This window comes from Anolis carolinensis, chromosome 3 (genome assembly GCF_035594765.1).
Source record: "Anolis carolinensis isolate JA03-04 chromosome 3, rAnoCar3.1.pri, whole genome shotgun sequence".
Taxonomy (NCBI): Eukaryota; Metazoa; Chordata; class Lepidosauria; order Squamata; family Dactyloidae; genus Anolis; species Anolis carolinensis.
In genome coordinates this window covers 98,901,637-98,929,609 of record NC_085843.1, presented here as the reverse complement: position 1 = coordinate 98,929,609, position 27,973 = coordinate 98,901,637, and the positions used below count along the sequence as shown (strand labels likewise).

Here is a 27,973-nt window from a genome sequence, read left to right as displayed (position 1 = left end):
CTCCTGCTCTCCGGGTCTCCTGAAGGGCTGCTATGTCAATCTTAAAGCGTCCCAGCTCCCTTGCAATGATAGCAGTCCTGCATTCGGGGCGTTCGCTGTCAGTGTTATCTAACAATGTCCGTACGTTCCATGTTCCAAAGTTCATTTTTCTTTTTTGGCCGCGGAGTGGTGACCCCTCTGGACGCGGCAGTCCAGTCAGGGTAGGAGAGGCAGACTATGTTTAGGGCACCTTTTCTAGCCCCTTCCCCGTGTGGGGTGAGCAGAGCGGATCCTAAAAAGGGCTGCTCAGTCATGGATACAGCTGCCGGACTACTCAACTGCCTCGGTCCTTGAGGTAGAACGACTGAGTCCATATCCACCGCCCATGTGCCAGTCTGTGACTAGGGGCTTCCTGATTTCACAGTCCTGCCCCCGTCGCCACTCGCTGATCGCCATGGGACTTTTGTAGGTTTGTTTTTATTTTTGTTGGAAGACGCCTGTGCGTGATTTTTTTTAATGTGTGGAGATCGGTGCACGGCCGGTCAACACACAGTCTTCACAGAGTGAGGTTCCAGCCGTGGTGTGGTTAACACAACGAAAGTGGCTTCTCAGTCTGTTGCAGCCTTCTTCCGCCTTCACAGCCGTTGTAACATGTACCATGTTATCCTCCGCCTGCTCCGCCGTTGAGGTCTTTGGGTCTTCGGATTGTGCTTGGTCTGGAACCTCCCCTGCGGCCACTCCTGGGAGTGCATCACTCCAGTGGTTGTGCCCACAGGTTCATCAGAACACGCTAGCCCCCTCACCACGGCAAGGTGACAATCCATCGAGGGGGTGTCAGCTCTAGCATGCAGGGACATGAGAGAAGCCTCCCAGCAGGATGGTAATACATCTGGGCGTCCCTGGGCAACGTCTCTGTAGAAGGTCAATTATCTCACACCAGTAGCAACTTGCAGTGTGTTCTCAAGTTGCTTCTGACAACATGAAAAAAGTGCTCTAGAATTCTGGGAGTTGTAGTTTCACAACATCTTTAGATTTCCCTGCCAAAGAGTGGTGGTACTTCGCCAAACTACAAATCCCAGGATTCCAGAGATTGAGTCATGGCAGTTAAAGTGGAGTAAAACTGCATTAAGTTGACAGTGTAGATGAAGCTGTTACTTTACGGTAAAGCTTTTGTCTGGAACAACATTAAAAATCAGAGGTGAATGTACAGAGATTTATTTATGTATTGTATTTTATACCACCTTTCTCACCCGTGGGGGAACTCAAAGCAGTGTACAACGTAATAGATGGCAAAAATTCAACGCTGCACATACTATAAAAGGAATGCATAACATATATAAATCAATAACATATAAATATGTATTGAAACCATTTAAAAACTATACAAAAAGCATCAAAGATGGACATAAACGTATTAGACATTTTAACAATTGCACTAGTCCTGTGGTTGTCACTTAGTTGCTTCAACAGAGACCTCTGTAGCATGGCATTCTCGCCGAAAGCAGACATAATGCAGGAACAAGCTAAGATGAGGACCCTGTCCAGAGACCAAAAGAGACTCACTCACCCAGGGTTGAACTCCTGTACTTTCCTGAAAGAGCGGCTTAAGAGCAGGGGACCTCTTGCAGCGCGAAACATTTGCCTGCCGCCTCCGCGCACCGAGAAAAGTGTATGTAGGTTGAAACCTTCCCATAGGGTTTTCTTTCAAGTGAAAGGGCATGGGAGAGAGAAAGTATGCGCCCCCATGTGCTACTGCCGCAAGGGATGCTGGGGGGTGTAGTTCTCAGTGGATGGAGTGTGAGCCGGTTGATCCGTTTGCATCACGTGGGACGAGAAAGCGCGCCCGGCGGTTGGCTGGAGGGAGGAAGAGGAGGCGGGGAATGTGGCGGCGGAGGAGGACTTCCGGTGTGGGCCGGCTTGTTTTGGCTCCTGCCGTCACAGTATGGCGGCGCGCGGCGGAGAGGTTAAGCAGGACCCACCGGAGGGAGCGAGGCGCCGAGGAGAGGCGGAGGCGGCCTCGACCCCAGAAAAAGCCCGCGGAGGCGCTGAGGTAAGAGCCCGGCGGGTTTGTCTTCGCGGCCGGGCGAGGGCGGGAGGGAAGGAAGGAAGGAGAGGAGGCTTCTCTCCACGCGGCCGTGAGGGAAGCGGGCTCCGGCGCCTGGGGCCATTCCGTCCCACCTCCCCCTCCTCATCGTCCCATGAAATCATCATCGCTATGGTCCTTTATTCCAATAGCACCATCCAGCCTACATGGCGCTTTACAGGAACACCACGAAACACAGCAAGGATGCCTCTAGCTCAGGCATGGGCAAATTTCCGCCCTCCCGGTATTTTGGACTTCAACTCCCACAATTCCTAACAGCCTACGGCAATTCCTACGGCTGTTAGGATTGTGGGAGTTGAAGTCCAAAACAATTGGAGGGCTGAATTTTGCCCAGTCCAACCCTCTGCCAAGAACCAGAAAAATCGCATTCAAAGCAGCCCTAATAGATAGCCATCCAGCCTCTTCTTAAAAGCCTCCAAATTAAGCGCCTCCACCACACTCCGGGCAGAGTGTTCCACTGCTGAACAGTTCTAACAGTTAGGAGAGCTGTTCAGGTGGAATCTTGACAACAATCCATCTGACAACAATATTCAGGTGGAATCTCCTTTCCTGTAGTTTGAAGCTGTTGTTCCGCGTCCTAGTCTTCAGGGCAGCAGAAAACAGGCTTACTCCCTATGACTTCCCCTCACATATTTATACATGGCTATCATGTCTCCTCTCAGCCTTATCTTCTGCAGGCCAAACATGCCCAGTTATTTAAGCCGCTCCTCATAGGGCTTGTTCTCCAGACCCCTGATCATTTTAGTCGCCCTCCTCTGGACACTTTCCAGCTTGTCAACATCTCCCTTCAGTTGCAATGCCCAGAATTGGACACAGTTGATTCCAGGTGTGGTCTGACCAAGGCAGAATAGAGGGGTAGCATGAAATCCTTGGATCTAGACACTAGACTCCTATTTATGCAGGCCAAAATCCCATTGGTTTTTTTAGCCGCCGCATGACATTGTTGACTCATGTTTAACAGGTTGTCCACGGGGAATCCCAAGATCTTTTTCACACATACTGCTGTTGAGCCAGGCATCTTGCATTTGTTCCTGTTGAACTTCATTTTGTTAGTTTTGGCCTATCTCTCTAATCTGTTAAGATCATTTTGGATTCTGCTCTTATCTTCTGGAGTATTGGCTATCCCTCCCAATTTGGTGTCATCTGTAAACTTGATGATCATGCCTTCTAACCCTTCATCTAAGTCATTAATAAAGATGCTGAACAGAACCGGGCCCAGGACAGAACCCTGTGGCACACCACTCGTCACTGCTTTCCAGGATGAAGAGGAAGCATAAATGTAACTTGTGTTGCATTGAAAGCCTTACTGGCTACATAAAATGGCATGGTGGGCTAGGTTTATCTCGCAGGCCTCACATTTGACGTGAATGATCTAAGATATCCGTGTAGAGACTTATGGACACACAGGAAAGGAGGAAGAATAGCTTGCAAAAAAGAAGAAAAAACCCACAGTGTAATACAAAGCACAACAGCCAAGGATATCACTCTAATTTCCACAATAGAATCATAGAGTTGGAAGAAACCACATGGGCCATCTAGTCCAACCCCCTGCCATGCAGGAAAAGCACAAAGTATCGCATGACAGAGGAACTAAGCAGTAAAAAAACACACCCAAAATTAATATTTTTCATCTGAACATGATGATGTCATTTAGACATTGTAGCATATTTATTTAAATAATTTAAATAATTCAAAACTACATCTTACAGGGTAGAAAGAGTTAAAACAGTAAGAGCCCAGCATGACCACAAGACAAAGAAAAGCAGGAAAAAATAGAATACGAAGTGTCAGCTATTCTTGATAATGAAAGAGTTTCAACCTGGCACTGAAAAAAACATTTTGACACCACTTTAACTGTCATGATTCAGTGCTATTAATTCTGGGGTTTGTAATTTGGTGATTCACCAACAGCACTTTGGAAGAGATGGCTAAAGACCTTGTAAAACTACAGCTCTCAAAATTCCATAGTATTGTGCCATGGCCATTAAAGTATTACCAAACTGTGGATGTAGAATCATAGAATAATAGAGTTGGAAGAGACCACATGGGCCATTTAGCCCAACCCTTTGCCATGCAGGAAAAGCACAATCAGAGTATCCCCCAACAGATGACCATCCACCACACTCCAAGCAGAGAGTTCCATTGTTGAACAGCTCATACGGTCAAGAAGTTCTTTCTAATATTCAGGTAGAATCTCCTTTCCTGTAATTTGAACTCATTGCTCTGAGTTCTTAGTTTCAAGGGCAGCAGAAAACCCATCACATAATTTATATATGGCTGTCATGTCTTCTCTCAACCTTCTTTTCTGCAGGCTAAACATACCCAATTTTTTAAGACACTCCTCATAGGGCATGGTCTCTAGACCTTGTCAATACCTCTTTTGAACTGTGGTGCCCAGAATTGGACACAGTATTCCAGATGAGGTCTAACCAAAGCAGAATACAAAGGCACCATGGCTTCCCTCGATCTAGACATGATATTCATTTTGATGCAGCCCAAAATCCCATTGGCTTTTTAAGCTGCTGCATCACCGTCTCACCGTGGGGGAAAAGTATAGTAAATAAATAAATAATAAAATCGCACTGTTGGCTCATGTCTTTCTCAGATGGACTGTTGTTGAGCCAGGTATCACCCATCCTGTATCTTTGCATTCCATTTTTTTCTGGCTAAGTGTAGTATCTTACATTTGTCCTTGTTGAAAACAACCATCAAAATTAGAAGCCACAAAACAAAAATAGAGTGCTATCATTTTGCCCACCAAAGCCAGGCCTGCCATTCCTTTGGAAGGGTTAAATGCTATTTATTGTTTATTCTTTGTATGGAATATTTGGGCTAAGAGGTTCCCTTTCTTCCTAACTCTAAAGTGTTAAGTACAGCCAGCTCTGGGAATTAGGGCACAGGACTTCCTTGAAAGTGAAAAACCACACACACACAAAGAAATAAGAAAGGTGTATGAAAAGATTTAGAATTGTTAGTGAATCTGCTAGATTTTTTTTAAAGGCGAGTCTCAGGTTCTGCTCATTTTGGTCTCTCTGTACCAGTGGTCAGAATGCTGAGATATCACTCCAATCTCACAAAATTTTCTATAGGAAAAGCAAGGTGGACAGCATGCTCCTACTGGAAAGGCATGCAAATACTGTGCAGATATGTTCAGGCACAAAGTGTTTCTATGTACCCATAGCCAAGGAATGTTTCTATCAAGGTCTTCCAGCATCAAAGGGAGTTGAGGAAGACATCTGGTCAGACATTGATAACAGTAGCTGCCTCCTAGAAACACGTCCAGATCTGGAGAGAAAAAAGATTGGCTGTGCCATGCTGCTTTGGCTCATATGATGTCCAAAGGTCTCTGAGCAGGTTGCTTATGCAATTGCAAAACTCCAGTCTTCTTCTTAACAGCTGAGGTTAACTGCTACGCAATTCCTCACTCTGCTTTGTTACAAAAGTGTGTCTTTGATATCCCTGGGGTTTGGTTCGAAGACACAAAGACCATCCCAAAGAACCCAAAATTCATGGGTGCTAAAGTCCCTTTATATACAACAGCATAGTAAATGGTGGTCCTTATTTGGCAAAATGTAAAGTTTGCTTTTTGGAGAAGGGAACATTGATTCATCATGCTCATTATGAGACAGTTTTGCTCATCAGTGTGAGCAGAAACATTAACTATATGCTCAAATGTATTAGAAGTTTTGGGCAAGCTGAGTTAAGTACCACTGAAATGTAATAAATGTGAAACACTAGCATTTTAGGTACAGAAAATGTAAAGGTGTGGAATCAGGAGGGACTCCAGTTACTACTTTTAAATGCTTTCTTTTTGTTTAATGTATTTATATTCCATGTGCTACCAAGCAGTAACATAAGATACTTTACTATATATATAAAAATACAGTTGAAGTAACCAAGTAATAATAATTTATTGATACTAGATTAGATTAAAATATGATCTTACATAATAACAATGGGTTAACACTTGCAAGAGTTTGGAAAACAGCCAAGAAATATTGAAGGCACTCAGAAGAGGTGCTGTCATAGAAATATTACCTCATCTGTAGTAAACATCTACCTTAATTTACTAAAACAGACTATCAAGAGTAAGGCCACCAATAAATCCAAACAGGCAAGCTTTTGTGGAACCAGGTTGACTAAGTATCAGGTGTTTCAGGCTTTACAAATCAAAAATAACTTGGATCTGTGGCTAGAACCAAACAGAAAGCAGCACTGTTCATTTAACTTTTCAAACTATAGTATGTTCAGTTTCAAGCTACAGTAGAGTCTCACTTATCCAACGTTCTGGATTATCCAACGCATTTTTGTAGTCAATGTTTTCAATACATCGTGATATTTTGGTGCTAAATTCGTAAATACAGTAATTACTACATAGCATTACTGCGTATTGAACTACTTTTTCTGTCAAATTTGTTGTATAACATGATGTTTTGGTGCTTAATTTGTAAAATCATAACCTAATTTGATGTTTAATAGGCTTTTCCTTAATCCTTCCTTATTATCCAACATATTCGCTTATCCAACATTCTGCCGGCCCGTTTATGCTGGATAAGTGAGACTCTACTGTACCTTGTAATCATGGCTCAGTAGGGGGCATATAATTAAATCACATTTGCAGAAGTAGCACCCATTAATGGTGAGCTTCTATTATTGCTCACCAAGAACAGTTTTAGAGGAAGTCTTATACATCTTTGATTGTACAGTTGAATCCTCTGATGAACCCATTTATTTAGCTAGCTACAATAAAAGAAATCCATCAGGCTATGCTACTAAAAAGTTTCTTATGTAACTGATTAATAGTGGTGCAGAAGAAACAAAGCACTCTCTGTAATTTCTTCTAGTTTTTTGTCTGTTGGACCAACATAGCACGAAATTATTTTATGTGTTGTCAAGTCGCTTACTGACTTATGATGAGCTCATTAATTCCTTAGGGTTTTCTTTGGCAACATACATTCAGAGGTGACTTTGCCAGTTTCTTCCCCTTTCACCTACAGCACCTAGTATTTGCTGGTAGTCTCAAGTACAGATTGGGTTGTCCCTGCTTAGCTTCTAATATGAGAGATTTGGTGCCTTTAAGCTGCACATAATTCTTAATTGGGAAAAAATGGTGCATAACTTCATCAAGAAACAACCTTCTTGCTAGACTCTTCAATAAAAGCATACTTTTCATCTTTAAAATTAATCAAAATAAATTAAAGTTTGACATCAAATAATTACAACGATAAAGGTTTTAAGGGGATTATTAAAAAGAAAAGAATGTTAGATTGCATAATTTTAGAAATGAATTGCTAGTGTAAAGACATTTTCAAACTTTCCCCCCTTTTGTCTTTATTATATTGTAACGATATGACTTATTTTGAAGAAGGCTGATGGAACTTATAAATGTGAGCATTAAAAATTAGAAGCTAGGAATGTTGAGGCTAATAACCATGAATTAAAGTTTGTATTATGTGCTACTTCATAATACAGCCCCACATTAGAGGTGCTAGGAGAAAGTTCTCTCAATGTAACTACTATATTCAGTTCATTGTGGATTATTTGGAAATGCAAATTACAAATATATAAACACAACACATTTGTGTTTGATATTTAATGTTACAGAGCTGCTGCTGCACCATAAAACCCCAGTCTCCACTCCAGTGTCCTTTAGGAATGTTTATGCATGAACCTCACCTTGAGTTGTCTATACAGTGGACCTCATAAAACCATTAAAATGTCAGATTAAGTCAGGTTGTTGTAGCATTACCTTTTTGCACTTCTTTCATAGCATTGAGTTTATACACATGTGCTTGATTCAACACCTTTTATATTCCTTAAAACTTCAGTGAACTGCCTGGATAACACTGATAGTGTAAAGTGCCAAACAGAAAAGAGGTGCAGTGAAAATGTAAGCTGAAGCAATCAGTGTACAGTGTCAAAGTGTGGATCTGCGCTTTATTCTTCAATTGTGATATTAGTGATTACGCTTATAAGAGAATACTTGTGGTTTTTTAATGTGTTGTATAGTATCTGTTACATTTTGCTATCATTTTAATTCCTTCAGATTAGCCAATACAACTTACAGAAATCTAGTTAAGCAACACAGAAAGTTATCTTATGAATTAATGTAAACATTTTATATCTGCATAAATTGCAGTGGTTTTTAAAGTTTGGTTCATATTCTACTTCTCAAAACCTCAGCCTATATATAGCTAATGGGCAGGAACCATGGGAACAGAAATTCAGCAATTACATGCAAAAACTGCTGGAGCATATCACCCTGATTCCATATTATAGAAGAGAGGTGGGTGTCGTGTGACCTTCAAATGTTTGTAAACTGACTCCCATAGTCTAGCCGGCATCAGCATTGTTCTCTACATTAGTTAATGTAGATATGCAATCCAACGTTTGGCGTTTGATATAATTTAATTGTATTTGAAGTATGCATTGATTTAAGTTTGTTTCTGACTTGAAATTGTGGTACTACTAAATGTTTTTTCAAGAATGTAATCAGATTTGCAAAACTAGGAAACTCTCCAAGTGACTAGAACAGTGGTTCTCAATCTTTGGTCACTTAGGTATTTTGGACTTCAGATCCCACAATTCCTAATAGCTGGCGAGTTATTTGGGATTTCTGGGAGTTGAAGTCCAAACACCTGGAGGACCAAAGATTGAGAACCACTGCTCTAGAAGGTTCGAATGACGGTATATCTTTTTTTGTTTTCACCAAATATATAACTAAAATGTTTTTTGAAATTCTTCTTAAATTTCCTTGAAATAGAAATACCAAAACATTAGTAAAGAAATGGTTATTATATATGAGTCTTTCAGAGGATTCCTCTTTCTACGAATTTTATTTTTAGCTAATATCTTAACTGCTACATAGATTAAAACCTGAATATCTCAAATGAGTCACATTATCAGGAAGAACTTGTGAACAGGTTAACATTTTAAGTTCGGATAAACTTATCATTAATCCAAACAAATGAGAAATTAAATTAAAATGTAAGTCTAGTCAAGTCTGTATGGCTCATGCTAATAAAAATGAAGGTTTGGGGCAGCAAACACAAAAAGAAGCATCTTCAACAGTTTATTACAGGTTGAGCATCTTTTATCTGGAATTCCAAAATCCTTCAAAACCAAAAATCACCCACACAAGTGGCAGGTAGTGACGCCTTTGATTTCTAATGGTTTAGTGCACACAAACTTTTTTCATGCACATTGTTAAAATTTTGTCTTTAAAATTACCTCCAGGCTAGGTGTGGAAGGTATATATGGAACATAACTGAACATTGTGTTTAGACTGGGTCCAATCTCCAAGATCTCTCATAATATATAAATTTTAAAAAATCTGAAATCCAAACCCCCTTTGGCCCCAAGCATTTCCGAGAAGAGATACTCAACTTGTACTTTGAGGACTGTACTGCTTTGACTTTAGCCACTTCTCTATGTCCACAGCAGTGACCAGGGCGCGTTCCACATTGTGGAATTAATGCAGTCTGTAACCACTTCAACTGCCATGGCTCAATGCTATGGAATCCTGACCGTGGTAGTTTGGGAAGGCACCGACAGTCTTTAGCAGAAGAGGCTGTGTAAAACCACAACTCCCATCTCATAACACTGACACATGACAGCTGAAGTGGTGTCAAATTGCATTCATTCTACAATCTGGATACACCCCAAGTCTTACTACGGGGGATAAAGCAAGAGAAGAGTTGGGTTGCTGTGAGTTTTCTGGACTGTATGGCCATGTTTCAGAAGCATTCTCTCCTGATGTTTCACCCACATCTATGGCAGGCATCCTCAGAGGGGTGAGGTCTGTTGGAAACTAGGAAAGTGGGGTTTATAAATCTGTGGAAGGTCCAGGGTGGAGAAAGAACTCTTGTCTGTTGGAAGCAAGTGTGAATGTTGCCATTGATCACCTTGATTAGCATTTAATGGCCTTGCAAATTCAAAGTCTGACTGCTTCCTGCCTGGGGGAATCCTTTGTTGGGAGGTGTTAGCTGGCCCTGATTCATTCATGTCTGAAATTCTCCTGTTTTCAGAGTGCTGTTCTTCATTTATTGCCCTGATTTTAGAGTTTTTTTAAAATACTGGTAGCCAGATTTTGTTCATTTTCATGGTTTCCTCCTTTCTGTTGAAATTCCCCACATACTTGTGGATTTCAGTGGTTTCTCTGTAGTCTGACATCGTGGTTGTTAAAGTGGTCCAGCATTTTTGTGTTCTCAAATAACGTGCAGTGTCCAGGTTGGTTCATCAAGTGCTCTGCTATGGCTGACTTCTCTTGTTTAATTAGTCCACACAGCCTTTCATGTTCCTTGATTCGTGTTTGGGTGCAGCGTCTAAATAGGGACCACCATACACAGCATTACCCAAACACGAATCAAGGAACATGAAAGGCTGGCTGTGCAGACTAATTCAACCAGAGAAGTCAGCCATAGCAGAGCACTTGATGAACCAACCTGGGCATAGCATATTATTTAAAGAGGAGGAAACCATAAAAAATAAAATCTGGCTACCAGTATTAAAGGACTCTAAAATCAGGATAGTAAATAAAGAACAACACTCAAAAACAGGTGAATTCCAGACATGAAACAATCAAGGCCAGCTAACACCTCCCAACAGAGGATTCTCCCAGGCAGGAAGCAGCCTGGATTTGAAGCTGCAAGGCCAATCAGTGCTAGTCAAGCTGGTCAACTGCAATATTTACGGTATCCTCCAACAGACAAAAGCTATTTCTCCCACCCTGGACCTTCCACAGATATATAACTCCCATTTGCCTAGTTCCCAACAGACCTCACAACCTCTGAGGATGCCTGCCATAGATGTGGGCGAAACGTCAGGAGAGGATGCTTCTGGGACATGGCCAGACAGCTTGGAAAACTCACAGCAACCAAGAGAAAGGTTGTTCAAGAGGAGAGGAGCGGCGGGAGGAGTTGCCCAGGAGTCAAGAGTTGGGTGAATAAAGCAGGAAGCCCCAAGCAACGGCAAAGCGGCTCCTCCTTGCAGGCGAGGGGCGTTTCATGCAGCCATTGCTTTCAGGCCCGTCGGGCGCAGGAGCCAGTTCTTTACCGGTCGTATGACTGTCCTCTGAGGGAGAGAGAAAGACGGTCTACATAGGTGCTGCTTGGCCGCAGAGAGCGGACGTGACGACAAACTTTGAGGGGGGCGGGACGCTCACTTGCGCGCGTCCCGGGGCGACCTCCGGCGCGCGCGTCACGCAGGTAATCGCCTCGGCAACAACCGGGGATTAGGTCGGCGAAGAGCGGAAGTCCCGCCCCCAGCGCTGTGCTATTTTTCGGCGGAAGCTTCCGGTGTTTAATGAAGGAGGCAGCGGCGGGGCTTTGAGGAGCAGGTAGCCGTGGGTCGTTTCGGCCCGAAAGTGCATCTACACCAGGCATGGGCAAACACGGGCCTTCCAGGTGTTTTGAACTTCAACTCCCGCCATTCCTCACAGCCTCAAGCCTCGCTTAAGCGGCTGAAGGGGAACAGGAAGGGCCTGAGGCTGTGAGGAATGGCGGGAGTTGAAGTCCAAAACATCTGGAGGGCCCATGTTTACCCATGCCTGATCTACACTGTAAAATGAAAGCAATTTGAGGCCACTTTCGCTGCCATAGCTCAATGCTAGGGAATCATGGGAGTTGTAGTTCAGAGAGGCACCAGCACTCTTGGGCAGACAAGGCTAAATACCAGGTTTCCATAACATTGAGCCCGGGCTGTTAAAGTAGCAAGCCGCATTTGTTCTATCTACCACATAGGCTGTAGGTGCATCTGTAGCAGGCTCGACCACCTGCTGCATTTGCCTCCTTGCCATCCTTTGTGTGTGGATCTGGCCAATGACATTTGAAAAGATGCATTAAATGTATATCTGGATCAGACATACACACTCTGTGCAAAGTATGGCAGGGAGACAAGTGCAGCAGTTGGTAGATCCTCCTCTGGTTATTTGAGGACTATGGGTGCATCTGCACCAGGCATGGGCAAACTTGGGCCCTCCAGGTGTTTTGGGCTCCAACTCCCACAATTCCTAACAGCCGGTAGGCTGTCTGGAATTGTGGGAGTTGGAAGTCCAAAACACCTAGAGGGCCCAAGTTTGCCCATGTCTGATCTACACTGTAGAATTGTTAGATGTATAAAGGATATTTTGATTTAAATGACTTTTTTGTTTCCTTCTAGTGTATGTTGCTTACTATGGAAGAATCCCAGATGTGTGGGTTTGGCAAAAGCAGCAATCAAGAAGCGCTGAGAAACAGTGAGTGCCCTGCCCTGAACCCCTCTCTGCCACTTCCAGGGACAAATTGTGGGAGCGGAGAAAGCGCAGGGGCATTGAGTGAGGTGGACGAGTACATGGTCAGGAACAGAAAGCTGTTGAAAACGGCATTCTGTGCTCAAGAGCTGCGAGAGGAGACTCCTGGTCGAGAAGAAGCCCGAACAGACCCACCAGACGGCCAGCAAGACCCAGAGAGTGAGAAGAGCAAAGAGAAAAACTTAGGTACTATACTAAATAAATCTTGTATAACTTTGTATTCTAGCTTTAGAAAGTGATTACTTGTTCTCTAATGGGCTTTCTCTTATTACTCTTTTTTTCTTTATTTCCCACGAAACAGTTTTTGGAAAGAAGTTTAAACATGCAGTAACTAGTAGTATTGCGCTTTGGTTTCTTAGAATTTTGTACACATCTCTTATTTTGTAGGCAAAATTGAAACCAATAATCCTTCTGTGTCAAACAGTTATACTGTGTTTTTCTGTAGCTGGGTACAGCAGAGTACAGATCTGTCTTTGTGCTATGTGAAAGTTGTGTTAATTTTTTGTTGATACTTGCCTGACTTAAAAAAAACCAATTAAAAGTACTCTAATTGTTTTACGATCTTCAAAACCCAAACTGCTGTGGCAGTATTTCTACGACATTTTTCTTCTTGATCTGTAGGAAAAGAAGTGCTGTTATTGATGCAAGCATTAAACACTCTTGCTACACCTGAAGAAAAGTTAGCTGCACTCTGCAAGAAATATGCTGATCTGGTAATACATACCACCTTTATTGTCACATGTTTGGGGGGCAGTTGTAAATTAATCCACTTGTACATAAGTGTTACCTGAGGAAATGCATTACTTTAAACAACGATCTATTGAAATAAAGGGAAACACTTCCACCGAGACATCCTGTAAGCACAGCTAAGTTAGCAAGTGCATTTCAGAGGTGAATCTTGCAAAATATGTTTTACTTTTCTGTATAGAGCTTTGTTTCTGTTCTTGTTGCTTCTTCATTCAAGAACACTTAACTGCAATATATATGCATATGAAGAAATTGTCTTTACTTGTTTTGGCTATGTTGTATGCTGGGAGCATATTTTCAATTAATGTATAAAGCTGCCTTGTATGTGGAGGACTGCATTTTTGGCTAACTGGTGACTCTTACTTCCTTCACTTTTATCTTTCTAGGAGAGCCCTATATCCCTTAAACATGTTACATATAGAGAATGTTTATATTCAGAGAATGCTTGGAGTATGGCAAATTTGAGATAAGAGCTTTGTAGTTATAGAGAGATTAGAGAAGGAATTTCATTGTGCGTGTATTGTCTAGCCATAATGCTTGTGATTTGTTAATAGCTGCCTCTTAATTCATAGGGGGGCAGTAGGGATAAATTAAGGTTTATGGTGTCATAAAATTCTTTGCTGAGAAACTAGCTATGTGAACTTTATTTGGAAGCTGATTCAGCCCTCCATCTGGGTTAACGACCTCATCAACTTATTCTTAGAACTTGTTTTTACATGATCATTTGCACAAAAACTTCAGATTATCCCCACAAACATAATTTACCAGACTTTTAAGTATATGAAAAGTTGGTAATATTAGGACACCTGACCACTGTTTCATTCTGGGCCTTAAATAGCCAGAGAATGCATATTGAATCTTGACAATCCTGTTTCATTTCATCTGGGGTTCAGGTATGCTGAAATCTAACAAAGGAACACCTGGATCACAATTTTAAGGTGAAGGCCTGTTTCTACCTGATCTGTTCTCACTTGTGATTTATAATGAGTGCACTCTCTATTGCAGTCCATAGTTACAAAGACACCTGAAGTGTTACTCGTGTTAGTTTAGGAAAGAACATTTTTTCTACCCTTGTTCATTTCTCTTATTTAGTTGGAGGAGAGCCGGAACGTTCAAAGACAGATGAAGATGCTTCAGAAGAAACAGGCACAGGTTGTTAAGGAGAAGGTCCACCTTCAGAGTGAACATAGTAAAGCCATTCTTGCACGGAGCAAACTGGAATCTCTTTGTCGTGAGCTTCAACGTCATAATAAGACATTGAAGGTCAGTTGAGACAGTGGTGCCTGAGGCAACATTTGAGTGCTATAATTTCTTTTTTGAAAATAGAGTGACTGCATGGAAAATGTCTGAAAGTTTAGAGTGATAGCAAAATGGAGAACAGAAGGTAATTGCACAGATGGAAATAAAGACTGTATGGTTCATTCTTTGATGGCATTTGATAGTGAAGAAGACCCTCGATTACTTGATGTTCCTGGTAAATCTGTGTGTGAATTAGTACATTTATTTGTTTTATACTGAGCCTCAACCTTAAGATCCTGGAAAGAAAATCAGACTTCTCTCAACTACTAGTTTGTTTATCCAAATATAAACAAATGTGGTGCAGTTTGTTTTCCCAGGTGCAGTGTTACAAGAAACATATGACTATTGGCTCTACATACTAGAAAAATGATATGGTATAGGTATTGACAAGAAAATAGTGGTTTACAATGGTTGTGGATAAAGTTTAATAGTTAACTTCAGGATTGGTGCTGGAAATCAAGGAAACAGATCGCCCTGAAGATGATCAGAAGGACCACCTTTCTTGGCCAAGAAGCTTCTGAGGAAAGCTGAAAAAGATTCTGAGAATCTACAGATCTGTCTTTCCTAAGTTGTGTAGCTGAACAGCAGTATTATTGTTTTGCTGTTTTTACTATATAGTTTGGACTTGGGTCTTGTCTGGAGTAATGTTTATAGATGAGATCCTCAAGTTCAGTCTGGTCAGGTATATCCATGAATCGGTTTTTCTTTTTCAGTACATGCCGAAGAAGTAGGTGTGTTGATGCACATTCTTCCCTTATTGCTTTTGCTTTTAGAGCTATTGTAATTATGTAAACCAAATAAAGTAAGATGAATGAAAACCTCATTTTAAGGTAATGATAGAGGAGCTTAAGATAATTTTTTTCTGTTGATGTCTGCTGATTTCTTTAAAAAAACAATTCTACACATTGCTGCTTTTGCCTTGATCAAGCCACTGCAAATTGATCAAAGGAAATCAGGGAAGAGGAGGCAGACTTGTGTTAGCCCCCTTCCCCTATGCTTAACCATACTTAAGTAGCAGCTGAAGTTATGATGTTGCAATAGTCCTATCATCCACTTGGTTTTATTACGTAGGTTGTTTTCAAAACACAGGTGCTTAGTTATGTTTCCCAAGCATAGGCTTTCATGTAGGAAGGAAACATTTTTACTAATTTTGACAAGCTGGAATTTTTGACAAGCTGGAGAAAGGCAACCAAAATGGTAAAAATTTGAAGGCCAAGCCTTGAGGAATGGCTTAGCAAGCTGGCTATGTTTAGCTTGGAGAAAAGAAGTCTGAGGAATGACATGATACTCATGTTTAAACATTTGAAAGAATGCCACACTGAGAAGGTGACAAGCTTGTTTTCTGCTTCTGTAGAGACTGGGACACAGAGCAGTGCATTCAAATTACAGGAAGAGATCACATCTGAACATTAGGAAGAACTTCCTGGCAGTAAAAATTGTTCAGCAGTGAAGTATTGCTGTCTCGTAGTGTAGTGGTGTCTCCTTTGGAATTTTTAAAGTACAAACTAGATGGCCATCTGTCAGGAGTGTTTTTGATTTTGTATTCCTGATTGGCAAAGGGTTGGACTGTGATCCCTTCCAACTCTGATTCTACATTAGTATGTATATGTTGATCAGTTTCGGAATATTGCATGGTAGATTTACTGTGTGGAAGAGCTATAGCAGACTAACATTTGGATTCACTTTTCTTATCTCAGGAATACTTCTACTGTTGCTAGCCAAAATGTTCTCCAATGAAGAGGTTTGGGTTAGTCAGGGACAAAACGAGATGCTCCCTCTACTGCCTTCTGCAAAACATGTGCAGTTCCTGGTCTCCCAAAGATACACCTCACTGGCTTTTGTTAGAAATAAACCTAATTTGCAAAAGAGCTTATTATAAGCAGCTTTTGTTTCCAAGTTCAAACGCACAACTACCATTCTGTAGGTCAGAAGCTGCAGCTTGGTAAACACGAACAACAACAGCCTCTGAAAAGTTTCTATGGTCTAGTGGAGAAAACAGATCAAAGTATGCATGTTTGTCTGATGGCTGAATTGTTGCCAGGATTTGGGAGCCAGTTTGTCCCAGGTTTCTGAACTATTAAGATGGCATTGATCTGGCTTCAGATATTAGTGACTGAATACTAAATGTAAAAGCACTTTAGTGAAACCATATTGCTTCATCTCTTTCCATGAAAGGAAGAGAACATGCAACAAGCCCGTGAAGAGGAGGAAAGGCGTAAAGAAGCAACTGCACACTTCCAAATTACGCTAAATGAAATTCAAGCTCAGCTGGAGCAGCATGGGATACACAATGCAAAGCTCCGCCAGGAAAATATTGAATTAGGGGAGAAGTTGAAGAAACTTGTAGAGCAGTATGCACTGCGAGAAGAAGTGAGTAAACCTTTCACAATTCCTCATTAACCTTATATAAATGTATGGCTTTATCCAAAATCCCATGAACAAACTTTTTCTCAAGTAATGCACTGTGTCTCTTTTGTGAACTCATTGAGCAAAGTTTGGGCAGGTAGGGGAAAGCTACTAAAATTGAATAAATTCAGTTTTAGACCACAGTATGCCAAAGGATACAGCCCACTTTTCCTTTTCAGGAGTTTTAAATTGTACTTCTACAAGAATGTGCCACCTTGTCAATACTTACTATGAAGCTATATTAAAGTTTTCTTGCTCCATGAATCGAAGCTAATAGAATTTCATTTTAGAATATTACAGTATTGATCTTCTTGCTTGAATGTATTTATTGAGAGTAACATAGTAATTCCTGGGTGCAGGAAGTTTGCTTCCAAAAATAGTCATGAATCAGAATCTTACCCAGTTAAAAGCAATTCAAAGACTTCTGGAACTTCCTATCCACTTGAAAAAGAATTCTCTTATGTCAGTTTAGTAATAGATGTTTCCTTTATATTAATCCTTTCTCTTGGGGAGATGCAGCTTTGTTCTCCCCTTATTGTTCAAGCAACCCTCTAAGATAGGTGAAGCTGGCAGGGAGTATAGATTGAAGTGTTATACTCTTGAGATTTTTTATTAAAAGAAGGGATTTGTACCCAGGTCTTTCCAGTCATCTTCAAAATAGTGATGTGTGCTGTTTTGTTGTTGCTGTTTTTCTTCTAGTGATTTTTTGAGAAAAATTCACATTTCATGCAGCGTATCTTTTTCAGACAATGTCTTTAGTCTTTCATGCTCTCCAGTCTCAGTGCCTCTCGCCTACTTGGAGCTAGATGGAGTGTTAGGGCAACTGCAAGAACATGGGAAGCAGCCCAGTCTCGGTGTCAATGAACCGTAACATTCCTAATGCCTAGTTCTGCAATATCATACCTTACCATCTTCCATTTTTTCTCTGCATAATTTGTATCAGGGGAAACACATTCCTCCAGAACATTTCACTACTAAATTCTTGGGATTATCAAAAATTCTTAATTTTTTCATGATATGCTCACATACTTTTCCCAGAGCTAATAGCTCTCCTGTAACCTGGAAGTATTATTGGCCTAATAAACAAAGCCTGCATGATGCTTGCCTCTGAAAGCTCTATTTTCATTAGGAAGAAGCTGTGCATTCCTCCTTTATGAGGTTAAACATGCTTCCAAAACAACTGGTTAGCAATGAAACCAAGGCATACGTTCTCCTCACGCCTTATTTTCATTAAAAAAGCCACAGCTGCAAGAAATGTAGAGGTCATGGTATGCATGTAGTCCATGGGCTGTGTCTTGTCCAGCACTGCTTTATTCATTCATTCATTCATACCTGTATTTTCAACTATTTCAGACTAATTATTGTTGCAAGAATTACTCTCCAGTGCTGATGTTTCATTGCCTAAATCTGTAGATTTAAACTGCTGTCTGAAACAGAACATGACACATATGAATCTCCGTTTTATCTTAAGAAACAAACTGTTGCTTTCCTTCACGATTACTAAAATGACCTTGCTGTTGCATAGTCGTTGAAGTTACACTAATTAACAATTGGGAGATTTAATTACATAAGTTTTTTTTCTTTTCAATTACCAGGACGTTCTCTCCTTATTCTGCATCTCCTGCTACAATTTATTAATAGAAGTGTAGCATTCTTACACTTGGTTCCTTTCAGAGTTACTGGTGCTAAGAAAACAAAAACTGCACCTACATTCTCGTCTGTACTGTGGTTTCCTCTGTCACTTTCTATTCTGTGACTGTTTGTGTTGTTACTGTTCTGTGCCTTCATATAATTTCCAACTCCTTAATAAAAGCCAAAAATGTCTCCTCTTTTTTCTGAGCAGGTACTTATTTTACTTCCATTATCAAGAAATTGGTGCTTACCCTAAGTATATTCACTTTCTCTGATTCTTGAAGTGTATGCTTCCTTACTTAGGAATATGTGTATGCTTATCAACATTCAATACTTTCTTGTTTTTCTCACTTTTATTTTTGCTGCTCATCAGTTCTTCCCACTTGGAAAATCATGCTGTTTCTTTGCCATAACAGATTCTGCAGGAATCTTTTAAGATTTCTGTGTGCGGGGATCATATTGATTCTGTGATGTATCTGTTCAGTAATAGTGCAGTATTTTATTCAGAAATAAGTCCTGTTCTGTTTAATAATAATAATATTAATTTTATTTCTTACCCACCTCTCCTCACGGCTTGAGGGGGTTACCATGTTGCTAAAATGCATAACCATTTTAAAACACTCTGTAGAATACACATATTAAAACATAGTTCCATAAAATACATATTAAAATACACAAAACAAAAGTTAGACATAGAGTGGAAGTAGTTTAAAATTAAGTTAAAACTGTCTGGGTAGGCCTGCCGGAAGAGATAGGTCTCCACTTGTGTTTTGAATGGGTGGGCTTACTTACATATCCATTAAGCATTGTAGCTGACATGATCATTTCATTTTAAAGTAACTTCTGCTTGTGCTGAGATTACTATGACATGTTCCCCAAGTACACACCTCAATGAAAAGGAGGTCAGTGACAATTTGAGACAAAACTAGTCAGTGAAATATCATGTTCAGTGTAAAAACTTTTTTGCTAGGTATTTATTCTATGAATATTAATGCTTTTCTCTAGCATATGGACAAAGTTTTCAAGCATAAAGAATTGCAACAGCAGCTGGTGGATGCCAAGCTTCAGCAAACAACACAGCTAATAAAAGAAGCTGAAGAAAAACATCAGCGAGAGAGGGAGTTTGTAAGTGTTTTACATTCATAAGAAATAGATGCGACTTCTGGTAGGTTTCCTTGTTTAGTAAGTACATATTTTCCTTAATAGTTTGAAACCTATATTTCTGCCCCTCCTACACAAAATTGAACAGACTAAATCTGCTGGTTTATATTCATTTGCACTATTAATATGAAAGATTTGGGTTTTGCGTATAACTACAGCTGGCTGCAAGACATTACAATGTAAACCAAACATAGCTATGAATGTTAGCTTCCAAATTTGTTCTTAATTTGAATGGACAAAAATAAGAATGTCCTTTCATAAATATATTAGCTATAAACATGATTTTATATAGTGGGGTGAATAAAATTTAAAAGGAGTATGCTATGTACTGTCTTTACTGATGCTAAAGTATAGTACAGACAATCAGTGTTCTTTCTTTTTAGCTGCTAAAAGAAGCTACTGAGTCCAGACACAAATGTGAACAGATGAAACAACAAGAAGCCCAGTTAAAACAGCAGGTAAAGCAATTTAGAGTCTGACTGTACCTGTTCTATTATATTTAAAATGTAATGACTCACTCAGTTTATTAAAAAAAAAATAGCACCTTGCTCTTTCACTTCTTTATTTCAGGTGGTCTTACTTTACCTCAGCAGTCTAGGTACAGTTCTCTGTAATGGAAAATGTAGGTCATGGTGAGGAAGGAAGTTGCTTATCTTAAAATGTTATACAGCACAGAGTTGTAGGGAGGATTTATTTGTATGGGGGATTCTGGGTATGGAGGCATCAGTAATAGCCCAAGCCAAGCAGGTTTCTTTCTACCTTGTTTTGCTGGTTCTTTCCTCTGACTCCATTCTTCAACTTCCTTTGAGAGGAAAGGGTATACTATGTACCCTCAGCAATAAAAGTGAGACTGGATTTCAAATCACACTGTATACACAAAGCTATTTTAAGAAAAGGAAAGTTGTGTTGTTTATATATTTTGTTAAAATGTTTCAATAACATATTGTAAACAGACAACAACAATTTAAAACAGTAAATATAAATTCAAATTATTCAAAGTGTCTAAAATATAAATTGCTAAACACTGCCAAAACATCTAAGAAAAGGAAATCACTGGAAATCCATTTCTGTTTGCTTTTTTTAAAAGTGCAGGAACTGCTAGACACTTCCAAGAGAGTCAGATACCTGTTTTTCTCTGGCCAAAGGAGTATCACAATATCATTGGCTGTAAAAAGAGCCTGGTGTGTATTTGGTGTTCTTTCAATACAGATGTAACTTGGTTAACCATCAATATAGTTCACATTAAGTTCCTCTCTTGTCAAAAATGCATATTTAATTATTGTAAGATTTTAAGCCATTTCAGAAAACCTTCAGTGTTTTATGTATAGTAAAATGTTCAGTTTCCTGTTTTGTTTTCTTCAGCTTTCTCTCTATATGGATAAATTTGAAGAATTTCAGACAACAATGGCAAAGAGTAATGAACTTTTTACAACATTCAGGCAAGAGATGGAAAAGGTACTTTGCTTGGAAGTGTTTTTAATTTTAAGAGAATATTAAAGTGGGGAGAAAATGCTTAATGAAAAATAAAAAGTCTAAGTTTAGTAAATTCATATTGGAGTAAGCTCCTCTGAACTTAATGGGCCTTCTGAGCAGTCTGCTATAGATCTGAACTAAGTGACCTGTCTAATTACGTGTTCTCACATTTTAAATGTTTCATTTTTTAAAATTTTGGGGTGAGTGACGCTAAGTGGGAGATATAACCAAGCACTGCTTGAAATATGTCATGTAAAAATACTTTTTCCTCAGTTTAATAAATCTAATTTTAAGTGATAGTTAAGGAAGAATTGTACAGAAAGAAATATTTTCTGGGAGCTTGCTAAAACTCACAGTTTTAAACATTACTATCAAATTTAATTTTAGATGACTAAGAAGATTAAAAAACTGGAAAAAGAAATAATTGTTTGGCGTACAAAATGGGAAAACAATAACAAGGCTCTTCTACAAATGGCTGAAGAAGTGAGTATTTATTATAATTTAGATCCCCTTCTCGCCACAGGAAAAAAATACTTAGCAACAATAAAATTAAAATGAAAGAAATACAGCTGGAACAAAGTAAACATCACGAAGACCAAGGAGCTACCAACATAAGTTCTAGATAAAGTTATACAGAAGCCCCTGGCAGAGTTGTGCTATTAAAAAAATGTAAACTGTTAACATCTTCCAGAGCACTGTTTAATCCATATTAGAAAATGGAAAGGATGATACTCAGGCATGGGCAAACTTGGGCCCTCCAGGTGTTTTGGACTTCAGGCAACCAAGGAACCAATTCTGACTCTGAAGTTCTTGGAGGCATTCGCAATAGAGATGGAAAAACAGACACTTCAGAGAGATTTGCTTTATGGAAAAGCGGCAAGAGGAAAGCCAAATGGTCAGAATTGAGGATATCATTCTAGCACGGGGGTAGTTCACCATTAAGTGGTACACTTACGCTAAGCATATATATTTATTATATTAATTATTACATTTTGTGCTATCTCCCAGAATAAAACACATAGCTAAATTTTGACACAAATGTTTTCAGAACAAGAACCTGCATGTCTTGGAATAGCAAAACAAGCTGCTCTTAACTAGTGGTCCCCATCCATTTTGAGCAATTGTGATCAGAAGAGAAAAGCAGGCAAAAATGGCAAGATCTAAATGTGCAAAGTTGATATAAGATACACAGCTGTAATTGCTGTCAAAGTGCTTTTGCCACATGTGGAATTGTGTTTGTGTATGTGTGCACACATAAGTAAACATTCCAGCTATCAAGAACTAATTTTGTTTTTTTTTTTTTGCCACAATACAAATACTTCGCATCTTCTCGGTGTTAAGTATCTTCTACTGTTAATAATGTCAGTTAAATCCATTTCTATTTCAGTACAACGAAATGTGGAAATGTCTGAGAGGAGTGAATACTTATGCAAGACACAATCAATTTTTAATAGATAAAGATTTTGAAAGTTGTATTCCATTCTGAGTTAAACCAGTCTGAGTATTTTCATTCTTTACTGCTTTCAAGGGTTGGAATATAGATTCTTCATACTAGAACAATAAGTACAGTATAGTATTCCTACTAGAATACTATGGTATAATATAAAACAATATATAGACTCTAAATAAGAACGTTGGACTGGAAAGGATAGGGAACATTTTGGTCATATTGGTGGTAGACTAATTGAGGGACTAATCTGTATGTGAAAGGGTATCGTAACAAATTGTTCATGCAAGTCTGTCATTTGTCATCCTAATGTTTCTGACCATGTATCACAAGTGTCTCATACAATATCTTGTTTACTACAGAAGACCATTAAGGACAAAGAATACAAAGGCTTCCAAATAAAACTGGAGCGTTTGGAAAAGCTGTGCAGAGCTCTTCAAACTGAAAGGAACGAGCTGAACGAGAAAGTGGAAGTCCTTCAGGAACAGCTTTCCGTAAGAGAAGCCAGTGTTGATCTCGATGTCCCTGGGCTGCCGCCTTGCGCGCTCAACTCTCATGGGCAGCTGGGGGTATCTTCCAATGGAGCGCAAGAAGGCATCCAGCCAGATCCTGAACTGGCAAATGAGGGCTCTCAAAAAACTGTCTGTCACGGTTCCATTCCGACCACAGATTTCGTTGGCTAAAGTGTAAACACTGTATTGAGAGATATATTTTGTGTATAACTTTAACTGGTGGTGGTAACTTAGTTTTGTGGTGAAAATTTTCTTACTTTTTCTACCATATCTGTATTTTCTTAGAACAGAACAGAATTTGCCTGGTACAGGAAGCTGCATAGCAGCTATTGAATAGCTTATCTATAAAATTTCCACAAACTGTGTTGCACATCTGCCTCGTTTTTCTAATCAAAAAACAACTGTCGAAGGATGCATGCAAATTCCTTTCTTCTAACGCCATAACAAACCCATGTACAAGTTTGACATGATGTTAGGGGAACAACTGTGACCCATGTTGTCACAGACGTGATTTGGAAGAAAGAAAACCTACACTTTTATTAACTAAAATAAGGTTTAGTAATGATTTGTATTTACCAAATGCTGCAGTAAACACGAACTGGGCATGTGATGACCAATGGAAGCTACTGATTGGCTTCTTAGATTCATATTTCTATGAACAAAGCTGAACAATCTTACAGGGTTTAGTGTAGCTGCAGTTTTGCCTGTAGCTCTGAAATTTTGCAACTGGAAAAACAGGGTGCACAATTCATATTTCTCAGGATCGACCTGCACGATCAATTCATAGATGCAGTGACTGTTGCCCTACCTGTTAAAATGAAGGAACAGGGGCCAAAGCCAGGCAAATGTTGTCCAAACAACCACCAACTAAAGTCTAGATGCATTTCAAGTGTGCTGCTGCTGCCTCCCTTCAAGGGGATCTTTTTAAGCTGAGATGTAAATCCCACTGTCTGCAAATCCATGTGTATAGTTGCCGCTTATTTGCAATGGGATTTTGGTTAGTGGTTGCTAAACAGAAGTGTACTATTACATTTGTTCTGCCATAATTACTTCAACAGGTTTGGTGCCCAGTGTAGTGTGTACAAATGCGTTCTATCACTGAACATGGCCATTTAATGATCAGTAACACTCTGTGTTGGTTCATTTTGGACAGTATTATAAATCATCATACATATATGTGGCAGGGCGCATGCTTTCATAAAGAGGGATCTGCCCTTATTAAATATGCAGGTGGGAGTATAGATGAGTACTTTTAAATCAGACCTGGAGATGGGGGAAGAATAGTTTGATGTTTTTGCTCCATTAATGCTTAAATTATAATGTCTTACTAGGTGAAACCTGTAAGTTAAAAGTGCCTTCTGGTATCTATAGATTACCTGGTACACATGGCACTTCAAGGGGATGCTTCATTTTCTTTCTGTGGTGTTGGGCTTAGTTGCAAGCTCACTTGAAAAGTTTCAGAACCCCTCTACCCTCCCCCCCCCCCCAAAAAAATTGAGTTTTGTAAAGATACAGGGACCAAGAGTATTTCCTTTGTTAATATAAGCAGAGTTTTACTAGGTCACCAGCAGCTGTTAACTCTGCCTGCCTACCAGTGTTAGTTTTCTATTTGTCTACATTGAGGAAATGCTAATAATTCCAGCTTCTAGTTTCATCTCTGTTTTGATGGATTCTTAACTTAAGCACATAACTGCCAGGAGGCTGTCTCTTTGCCTCCTTGTAGCCTTTTACAGGTAAGTGACAGATTTCTCAAATACGTATTCACGCTATATTGATGCACTCCCTCTACTTGTACAATGTACATAGTGAAAGAGATGCAATGGAAGAAAATAAAAGGTTGGAAGAAACCCTTTCAGGCATTGGCTCATATGACAGCAGAATCAAAATGATACTTGTAATAACCTAATTTTGAAAACTTCTGATTGCATTTGCACTCTGAATATATTCCAAACAAAGCAAAAAGTAAACATAGCTGGCATGTGTTCAGGAGACATTGATTTAGCTTTCCAGTTTTAATAATTTGATAGTAACAGGTACTGGAGAGATAATATTTTGTTGTACAAATCTAGCTGATATTTTCAAGGGATTAGGTAGAGGAAAGATGGAAATAACTCCTTTTTGCTTGAGAAGTTCAACAAATGGGCCCTAAAAGGATTGTAAATTAAGTGCAAGTTTGGTAGGTAATTGCAAAGGTTATGGAGTTTTCCCCAAACCCACATTCTTTATTGATTAGTCTTAACTGCAGACACAACTAGTATGATGCTTCCTCTACCTGTCAGCCAAAATAGATTTTGACTTTCAGTCAACAACAGAGATAAACATCAGCGTATTTTGATGACTGCTACCAAAAGAAATTTAAATGGTGACCATCTTACATGCCACCCTTTCTCCATTCACTGTTTCTTGAAGCTTCAAGGCATTCCATATTTTGGCCAACAAGAGGACCAGTATAGGAAATATTCAGCACTTGCTTGATTTGATCTACGCTAAGGGATTACACTGCTGTTTTGTAGCTGATTTATTTAGCACACATCACATATAAAGCTTATGTGATGTGTGCTAAATCAGTAAATATGGGCTTTTAAAAAGTTAAGGGTTTTGTTTATCCCATCTGTTTCTTTATACAAATTGCAATCCATTTCCATCAGAGATGTTCAGTTAAGGAGTGCATTCAGTTCATAACTGGTGCTTAAATATTCAGTTAACAGCCAAGTCCTAGAGTCAAAAAGTGATCTTCCCTTTAAACCAACACAAAACTAATCCCCTTTCATTTTTAAGAGGTGTATTTGCATACATGTGTTAGGGCTGTATCTTTCCAATCCATGGTCCACTTATGCCTGGTTAATTTGCAGTTCAATTCTCAGGTGTTGCAGAAAATCTACCTCTTCAGATTGTAGATGGAAATAACTGTGAAAAGTGATGCAGAAATTTAGTTTGTGCTGAACACATTGCTTTATTTTTACAACCATATTTGCTTTCATGAATAAAATGCTGAATAAATAGGCAGTCTTTGTTTTTGCTTTTCGGGAACATTTTGTAGAGATTTTTCACTAATGTGAATCTGAATTTTTATCTACTCGGTTCTGTATAGATTCAGTAAATATGTGTGCTTAAAATACTAGACTCTTGTGTTTTTTTCTTCTTAAGATCCCCCATATAGGCTTCACTTTTCAGGTTGGGTTTTTCCTTAGATATGTATGCTCACTGCTTCATGGTAGTATTAAATAATACTGGTATATCAGCTTGTGATGGAAACTTGTAATATTTTAATTTCTGTAAAAATTCATGTTAGAACTTTGTTATAATACTATATAGCAGAGTAATTATAAAAATGTCATGTATATATTTCACTAAAGTAGTAGCTATTGTTATTTTTAATCTTTAGGGATACACAGGGCATGACAAATCTGTAGGACTTTGGAGCATCCCAGCACTTTGAAATATTTCATCTATGGAAAGAGCAGAAAATCGCCTTTTACTTGTGTGTCAGTCCCATATCTTTCCATTTAAATCAGACATGGAGATGCTAAGAGGCAGGGACATAGAAGATGGTCTAGTGCAGTGGTATCTCACCTTTGGTCCTCCAGACCAAAATCTAGCTCCCAGAATTCCTGACAAGCTGGCCGGGGCTTCTGAGAGTTAAGTCCTAAACACCTGGAGGATCTAAGGTTGGACACTACTGGTCTAGTGCTGATAAGAGGGAGTTTTCATCTGCCTTCATTGGTTGCCACATAGGCACATTGTTATTTATGGTGACGGCTTGAATGATGGTGTGGAATTCTCAGGGTGATTGACAACCCCCATGGCATGCCAAACAATTTTGAAGTCTGGTTTATGTGATGAGGGCTTAGCTTGATGGGGAGAACCAATGAAGGAATGGAATCAGTTGCGTTCTGGCAAAATCTGGAAAACTGCATTGCCCATTGCTTTGACGCTAAGCAAATATGATAATAGCAAGGGAACTGAGAAAAGTTTGGGTGGTGCTATCTCTGAAACAACTGTCTACTATTTCTCCAGGGTTTCATTTTTCTAATTAGGCTCTTCCCCCCTCCCCCTTTTTTTTGGCTACAGATAGTATTTTTTATTTTCTTCCCTGAGAGTATCCATGTTTTTTTCCCCAGAGTTCTCATTCTCTATCAGTTACTAATGGAAGTCTGCTACATTCAACGTCCTTAATTCTTCAGAGAAGTTCCTCAAGATGCATTTTCACATGCTGATGGACTTAGTGTGCTTCTTCAGCTGTACTGTATTTTTTTATATTAGCAGTTCATGGTCTGTTCCACAAACTGCTCCTATTTGGTTTTGGTTTTTGTAGAAAATCAAACTTTATGTTCCGCTTCCAATTATATAGTCTTACTTAATTTCTGTATTGGCCATCTGGTGATGTCTGAGTGAACACTCATCTCTGGTTGCCTGAAAAACAGATTTCTAATGAACCAACTGTTTGGGCTCAGAACATTGAATCAGTCACTCTCATGCTTCATTTCTTGATCTTAGGCCAAATTCTACAAGGTTTGGTTCTGTTCTGTTTCATACCTGTGCATTCCCTTCACCTCTAATTATCAATATACTCTGGTGTGTGATCAGTTTTGTTCTGGATTCCAGCATAGTATTTTCTATTTCTTCTTCCATTGTAATAGCATTAATGTGAAAGACCATGTGGATCCAGAATGGGATCCAGTTTCTTTTTAAATTTTCATTTCCAAAATAGAACATTGAATAATTATCCAATTGAAAATGTTCAGGTTCAGTCCACTTTAGCTCACTCACATTGTATGACTTTTGGGGTATTTTTTATCTTCATGGGAACTCCAGTGTATTTGAAGGAGCAAAAATGTCCCTTGTCCTCAGAAGAACTTTTAGAATAAAGAGAATTCCACAATAACTAAAAGTTAGCAAATGTGTCTGTGTGAAGTGGGATATTT

General features: G+C 39.4%; 2 protein-coding genes across 8 annotated transcripts in view; one reads left to right on the top strand and one right to left on the bottom strand.

Moving 5' to 3' along the window:
• ctps2 (CTP synthase 2) overlaps positions 1 to 1,742 on the bottom strand; it is an 86,620-nt gene extending 84,878 nt beyond the window's left edge. For 2 of the 5 annotated variants that reach the window (XM_062975238.1, XM_062975239.1), the window contains exon 1: positions 1,547 to 1,741. In XM_062975238.1, coding sequence (XP_062831308.1) covers positions 1,547 to 1,617 — 71 coding nt within the window. In that variant the 5' untranslated portion in view covers positions 1,618 to 1,741. Of the gene's footprint in view, positions 1 to 1,546 lie in introns of all 5 variants that reach the window. The other 3 variants (XM_062975237.1, XM_062975233.1, XM_062975234.1) reach the window with 3 other exon arrangements.
• Positions 1,743 to 1,871: 129 nt separating this feature from the next.
• On the top strand, positions 1,872 to 26,164 carry txlng (taxilin gamma). Of its 3 annotated transcripts, none has more exons than XM_008107263.3 (10): positions 1,872 to 2,029; positions 12,242 to 12,557; positions 12,993 to 13,084; positions 14,211 to 14,381; positions 16,593 to 16,787; positions 19,461 to 19,580; positions 20,000 to 20,074; positions 20,979 to 21,071; positions 21,477 to 21,572; positions 22,899 to 26,164. In XM_008107263.3, the coding sequence occupies exons 1-10, from the start codon at positions 1,922 to 1,924 to the stop codon at positions 23,217 to 23,219; spliced, it is 1,587 nt and encodes a 528-aa protein (XP_008105470.1). In that variant the 5' UTR covers positions 1,872 to 1,921; the 3' UTR covers positions 23,220 to 26,164. The 3 variants fall into 3 exon arrangements, with proteins under 3 accessions (XP_008105470.1, XP_008105471.1, XP_003218944.1); XM_008107264.3 differs by lacking the exon at positions 1,872 to 2,029 and adding an exon at positions 11,150 to 11,289; XM_003218896.4 differs by lacking the exon at positions 1,872 to 2,029 and adding an exon at positions 11,285 to 11,420.
• The last annotated feature ends 1,809 nt before the right edge of the window (positions 26,165 to 27,973 follow it).

What these genes read in the sequence shown, in the direction of transcription:
- txlng (XM_008107263.3), top strand. Translation starts at nt 1,922, where the DNA reads ATGGCGGCGCGCGGCGGAGAGGTTAAGCAGGACCCACCGGAGGGAGCG. An exon ending in TCAGGCAAGAGATGGAAAAG is followed by an intron (nt 21,072 to 21,476) that starts GTACTTTGCTTG and finishes ATTTAATTTTAG; the next exon opens with ATGACTAAGAAGATTAAAAA. An exon ending in TTCTACAAATGGCTGAAGAA is followed by an intron (nt 21,573 to 22,898) that starts GTGAGTATTTAT and finishes TGTTTACTACAG; the next exon opens with AAGACCATTAAGGACAAAGA.